At 36.9% G+C, this 6,850-nt stretch overlaps 1 protein-coding gene across 1 annotated transcript in view; it reads right to left on the bottom strand.

Moving 5' to 3' along the window:
• Positions 1 to 230: 230 nt before the first annotated feature.
• Positions 231 to 6,850, bottom strand: part of LOC121313516 (rho-associated protein kinase 1-like) — a 58,455-nt gene continuing 51,835 nt past the window's right edge. The window contains exons 26-33 of the mRNA XM_041246165.1: positions 6,372 to 6,560; positions 5,268 to 5,433; positions 3,375 to 3,445; positions 2,560 to 2,648; positions 1,985 to 2,063; positions 1,431 to 1,689; positions 714 to 909; positions 231 to 259 (exon numbers count right to left, since the gene is read on the bottom strand). Coding sequence (XP_041102099.1) covers positions 256 to 259; positions 714 to 909; positions 1,431 to 1,689; positions 1,985 to 2,063; positions 2,560 to 2,648; positions 3,375 to 3,445; positions 5,268 to 5,433; positions 6,372 to 6,560 — 1,053 coding nt within the window. The 3' untranslated portion in view covers positions 231 to 255. The remainder of the gene's footprint in view (positions 260 to 713; positions 910 to 1,430; positions 1,690 to 1,984; positions 2,064 to 2,559; positions 2,649 to 3,374; positions 3,446 to 5,267; positions 5,434 to 6,371; positions 6,561 to 6,850) is intronic.

Below are 6,850 nucleotides of genomic sequence, written 5' to 3'. Positions count from 1 at the left end.
CTATGAAAGAGAAGTGCTTTAATATGTGTTTGCTTGATAAGGCAAACCTAAGGTGAAAGCTGGCAGCTCTCCGGGCAGAGCTGTGAAGGAAAAGTAAGAGGAAGTGGTGCTGGTGGAGGAGGCAGGGCTTCCAAACACTGTACCCCGTGATATTCTGTGTCATTGAAGGAGTCCATTATCCTGCTGTTTTGCAGAAAGAGAAGCTCAGTTTCTTGTGACAACTAATTTTTAAAAAAAGTCCAATGGTGCACACAGTTAGCTGGAAGAGAAAACAAAATAATGTACAGCTTAAAATACAAATTAAAAAACAAAACAAACAAAACACTCTGTACTTCTTAGCAGAATATTTTTCATTTAGCCTGCTCTAGATGGCGCTCTATGACCTGTTTGATTTCCTTCGTCACCACAGAAACATAATAAAAGCTAATTAACACAGAGCCTGGCATTAAGAACTTAACAGCCAGTCCTGAAGTACACAAAGAACAGGAACCAATTAGTAGGACTGTAGACATAATAAAATAGGGCAATAATAAATAACAAAATACATTCAAATGGCTTTTGGTCCCATTTACTTACGTTCGTGAAGATAACAGGTTTATTTTAATGATCAACACAGTGGTGTATCGTAGAGTAGGTTTATAGGATTATGAGTGACAGTATCAAGATCTTCTGCTGTTTAGTTCTCTAAAGTAAGTAAGACACTGCTCTGTTACCTTGGTTTACCAGACTGGCGGAAGGACTTGTTTGCTACAACAGATCTAGTGGACAGGGTCCGAGGGGAGGCCCGCAGAAACGTTGATGGTGGGGTCTTGGGGATCTTCTTCCCTAGGTGACCAATCCATTTCTTCTGCTCATCCTGGGACAATGCCAGCAGTAACATATCCCTTGCTGAGGTAACATCGTAGTTCACTGTAAGGAAGGAACATGGAAAATTGATCAAAATAAAGAAGTGATTTCAATATGGTGTGGATCAGTACAAGCACGAGTACTAAAGGGTCTAAAGAGCTAAGACTGCTGACAATTCAGCTTATCAAATCACCTGCCAGATGTTGCCTAACGTGGATGATCCTTGTACTGTGAACAGATGCACGCATAAGTTCTAGCGAATCAGTGGGCTAAATGGAACTCTCAAATTCCAAAGCACAAAGATCAGTAAAGATCTGTACCGTTACATTAACAAACCCATACCCCAGTATTTACAAGTCTGTAAGAATTACAAATACTTTTACAATATTAGTAAAGACACAGACAGTAGATCTGAAAGAGAGCTAAAGCCTACTATATTATTTCTAAAAACACTTTGTTTTCCCTCTTGTGTTTTTGTCCAGACTGAATTAGGGTGCTTAAAAATAAGCCTCCCAGTGGGACAGATGGCTTAACTCAGAATGTTACTGGCTGAAATCACAAGCAGTGTAACAATCCTGCTGTACCTTTACAAGGAGCAATCAATTCTTCATTCTTGTCCAAGTGATCTTTGTGGCACTTTACATGGCAGCGCCTGCACTCCAGTGCCGGAGGAGGTTTGAAGACATGCCACAGAGGCTTAGCACATGCCTCACAGTTTGAAGGGAAGTGGTAGAGCGTGGGAATAAACTCATGGCCCTTGTGAGCCAAGCAGTTTTTATCACCTGGAGGTACTGATTCGAAATCGGCTTCTTTCCTACATTCCCCTTCGTTGGCGTACAGGATCTGGAAAAACACGTTTCAAGTAATACCAGAGCAGAGATAAGTAAAACTCAAAACTTTGTACCTCTACATGAAACAATTATACCAACTTTTTTCTAAAATAAATAAAAAAATAAAAAAATAAAAAAATCTAAGACCTAAAATCCAAGTACAAAAAAACAATAATCTTATTGAATGTTGTTTAATTCTTCTATGGCTGTTGACACAGCCCCAAATCACAATAAGGCAGTCCACGATTAGTGGTTCAGTGAAACCAGCAGTATGAACGGTTTTGATAATAATTCACATGCATACACACCTGAAATATCCTGGGAATTTCATCAGTTTCTGCCCTGTATACATCTCCTTGTGTGACTGGCCGCACGTGGAACAATTTGCTGCATGAAGAAACAAGTTTAGAGATAAAACATTATATTATCAAAACATGGTATTTTTGCACACCCTGCATTTTAGAATATATTTAACAGAGCTACCTCCTAGTATGCCAAATTATTTACGGAGGCAAATGTAAAGCCTTAGTAACTGCCCAATCAAGTACTGCATATAGCATATAGATAACTGAGAAACATACTACAGAAGTTTCTCTCTGGTTAAACCCGCCCCTTCTTGCGTATTTGTATTTATCTGAAGGCAAACCTAAGTGGAGCACAGGAAATAGAAACAAAGACTTCACAGAAACTACTGTTTTAAACACAGGGGAGATGCGCAGTAAGTACTGGGAACGTCAAAGTCAGGAAGTTTTCACGGATGCTCTGTCCTTAGGATATCAAAGCACAGCGGAAACACATTTGCTGGTACAACTAATTTATTAAGAAGCACGGATAAACAAAACACACAAAAAGGAAAGTATCACATGATATCTAGTGTACTTACTCTATGTCAAGTACCATAGATGGGTTTGATTGTTCTTTATTCTGTTCATCATTGTAAAACAGAATCTTTTTACTGCTCACCACTACGTACTGAGGGGGAAAAGACAGACACCGTTACAATCTTATATTCTCTAAAAAAATGTTTCTTAAAATTTGAACAGTAAAATGGAGTGCTTCATTAAGCATTAAAAGTAACATTTTAAAGAGCCAGGAGCTTCAAATGACGTTTAGTAATTTCACTTTTCAGTGATGATTTCTGCAATCATTCTGACTGGTTATTACTGCAATTGCTCAAATATTGCTTTTTTGTTGTTGTGATAAATCTGTTAGTATGCTTTCACCTAAATTCTGGGGCCGCTCTTCAGTTCCAGTTGCTTGCCATAGTCTGGCATATTGCACAGGCTAAATTCACAGAAGATAGATACAATACCATCTAGTGAACAGCTCATTTGAATAAATGTTTCCATTTTTTCAGGCAATACACCGCCAGCTGAGGGTGCTACCACTTACTATTATAAATACACTTTGTCTGATCTGGTTAAAAGATGCGCTCTCTTGTCTCCAATCAGTGTTTATCTTTAAAATTGAGGCTTTGTAGTTTTTAAAGGATCTTGCAAAACTATACAGTTTGGGATTATCTTTCTCTATTATTTTTCCCCAATTCTCAGCTGTGTAAGAACATACAATTGCTTTATCTAACCTGTACTTGCATTTCAAATTAGCACACATGTAAAAACAAATTATTTTAAATTGCATTTCATATGCAGATGTAGTGTACACAAAAAGTGAATTCACAGTTCTGTTTAAAATAAATACCTGTTTCTTCCAACCGTATCTTTTTATATTGGTTCTGTTAGGTATTGACAGCCATCCTTCCAGCCTCGATTCTGACGGAAAGTACAAAAACACGTAGTTGGTACAAAGATCAAATTAATTATACAACAGCTTGAACAAGCCTTCGCTAAAAGCATGCTGTGTTTACAAGCAAGTGGAAAACAAACCTTTTAAAAAGGTCAAAATGATGTAACTGCATCACATTACATTTTAAGAATGCATGTTGGAGAAACATTTATATTTAAATTCAACAATGCATGCAAAATATTGGAAGTATTTCAAAATTAGCAATATTTCCCCTTGTGGTGTTTCAGTTAAGAGTTCACTTCACTGACAATTGCAATAGCACAAGATATTTTCAGGGCAGATGGACAGTTCTCCCTCTTATGCTTGCCAATTATTTATTAACCTTTTTTTTTTTTTTTTTTTTTTTTGAAGAGCCAGTAACATACTTTTGAGGCTTGGTAAAGCTGGAAGAACCATGCCAGTAAGAATATGGAAGCTTTCAACACATGTTTACCAAGATTAATAAATAGATGTTCTGTATTATTCACAAATATTTCTTGTGGAAGATTCTAAAACATGCTTTTTATTACACTATTTTTGCATCCTTTGTTGTTATTTTAGTAAATATATTTAGGTTATTTGTTCCTAAACCATATATTAACATTAACATGCCAGAAAGTATATAAGAAATAAAAAAAGGATTTAGAAAATGTTTCTGTCATTCAGAACAGACCACAAAACAGTAGGATGCATTCTCAACAACTGGAAAAAGGAGCCACATACAACTGACACAGCTATACATACACAGGCAAAGGTACATAGGGAGAGTCTTCGTTACTCACAGAGGAAAACAATAGAAGATACAAAGATAGGTAGAGCAAGGAGAACCAACTACACATGAGGAATAAGAGACAAGAAAAATATTTAACAGATTGATAGGACAAACTTAACAGTTAGGGTCTATCAATGAAAAATAAACAACAAAAAAACTGCAATTGATCATGAAAGAGTTATGCATTTTACTCTATCGCAGCTTAAGACTTTCAGATTCCATGTTTAACAGCAAGATCAAACAAAATTAAATGAAAAAGGTGCAAGTGTAAAAACCGCCTTTGTGCTAATGTCTGATGAGCCATGGCAACTGGAACCAGGATTTAACTGAACTGTCCTCTATGCTATAGAACTAAAAAACACTAAAAGTTAAAAGAAATATTAAGCAAAGAAATGTGTTTTGTGGTAAATTACAAATATGTAATGTTGTTCAGAATGGTGTTTTGGTGAGCTTTTGCATAATTTTTGAACATCATTTGTTTGCACATCTTTTGTCAAACTGAGCTAATTAATAACAATAACTAATAACAACTGTCTTTCCTTGCGTGTGACATCAGCAGCACGGCTCGGCTCTGCAGTGGAAAAACCACTCAGGCTCCTCTTAACCGCTCCGTGAGGGCTTGGTACGGCCCCGGCGCGGATTGCTTGTACAGTGGAAAAGAGGCATGAGATAAACCTACCTGTTGTTTACATGACACAGCTGCTGACACAGACAGCGGCGTTACTACTAAGATTGTTCTTCACAAACTGACAGTACGTAACAGTGAAGTGAATGGACCACATTTACTAAGTTTCTGCTGCACTGCAAATCTGCACTATTTATTCATTAAAAATGTATTTTTTTTGGAAGAACGAGCTAGTAGCTTATTCTTTTTATTTGGTTAATAAAGTCTGGTTAATAACTGGTATCTAAAAAACTGTGAAGAGAAAAGATTTTATATTTGAGCAGGCCTGGACAAAAATAACCAGACCGACTTAACTCTGACAAATGATGGATTCATATCAGATCATGAAGAAGCTCTTGGGTTATTCTACTACCTGCTAAGTTCCCATCAATCTCGTCCGGTTGGAGACTGGCTACGCTGGACGTGTCCATTCTCAGCTGTAGGTCATTCAGTTTCTCCTGCAGCTGTTCAATGTCACTTTCTTTACTGTCTAACTGCATTTGAAGCTCTGTGCGGTAGGTGCTTTCCTCTGCCAGTTGCTGTTGAATCAGACAAATTGATATAGGAAGGAAAATAAAATAATCAAAAAATAAACAGAGTCAGTCTTTGGCAAGATAGCCAGATTAGACGAGAGGGCGCATCTTCCTGTTGTATCAACTCTAATTGCTGGAAAATAACTTTTCCAAGAGAATGTGTGCTAATGCATTTTAGATAACCGAAATAGCGTCACAGTCCACTGACTCGAAAACAAACATGTTACAGTTTATGCCTTTTTGACAGGCTTCAGTCCTTTGGGAGCCTCCCAACCCCTGGACTATTTCAGATGAATATTTCTCAGAAATAGTGGTTTATTTCATAACTGTGTTGAGACCAATAATTTTTACACGTTTAACAAGTTTGTCAATTATAAGACCGTGTTTAAAATATCAAGTCATATCTAGAATAATGTATCTTTAGTTTACTATTAAATAAAGTCTGTTTTTGCAAGTAGTGGCAAAGTATGTGTAATCCCATAAGTGCACGGTAGAAAGACAGTTTCAAAAGAAAGAGACATGTAGAGCTACAAAGAGTATACAGGACTCTGATAGGTCAAGCACTACAATGGAAGAATGTGAACAACTGAACACAGCAGCTTTGAATCTCACTTTTGACAGGTAGAACCATTTTTATTAAGTGGTGTTAAAAATGGCCCTTCATTTAACTTATATAATCCTAGTTTAAGAGGCATGCGAAAACAATTAATAGTAAAACGAAAATATTAAACCAGTGTTTTTACAGAAAGTGGGATTATAGCATATATTTGACAACACTAAATTACATCTCACACCTTATATTTACAGTGGAAAATGGCCTATGATGAGCTTGTGCTTCACTTAATTTTTTTTTTTTTTTTTTTTAGTGGTTTCTGTTTTAGGAATAAGACCCTCAGGCATGGCCCCCCCAGTATAAACGTTTTCAGGTTTGGAGCTGTCCTTACCGCTTGCATCTCGTTCAGCTCTTTCTGGTATTTGACAGCCATTTGGTTGAACTTCTCCTTCTCCTGGTTGAGGTCCAACTGCAACTTCCTGTTCTCCTTCTCCTTCTTCCGCAGGTCCGCTGTGCTGGCCTTCTTTCTGTCCAGCTTCATGTCCTTGCGATTCAAGATCTCAGCCAGTTTGTTCACCGCCTACACAGCGCAAGGGGTTATTAAAATGTTTGCTCACTGGGACAATAAAACCAATATGCAGAAACACACTTACACTCATTCGCGTAATACATCACTGTTTCTGGGTATAACACATTGATCTTATTTTTTTGTACATGGACAACTAATTTAAAGCATAGTTCAGTTCATAAATGTGTACCTTAATATTTATGCACTTGCATACATACGCCAGTGATGACTTAGACTGCAATCTAAACTTAAACAATTATATATTATTATAAAGTAAAATAAAATATCATAAAAATAGTATT

This window comes from Polyodon spathula, chromosome 3, assembly GCF_017654505.1.
Source record: "Polyodon spathula isolate WHYD16114869_AA chromosome 3, ASM1765450v1, whole genome shotgun sequence".
Taxonomy (NCBI): Eukaryota; Metazoa; Chordata; class Actinopteri; order Acipenseriformes; family Polyodontidae; genus Polyodon; species Polyodon spathula.
The sequence above is the reverse complement of the archived record's forward strand: the minus strand, read 5'-3'. Positions and strand labels throughout refer to the sequence as shown.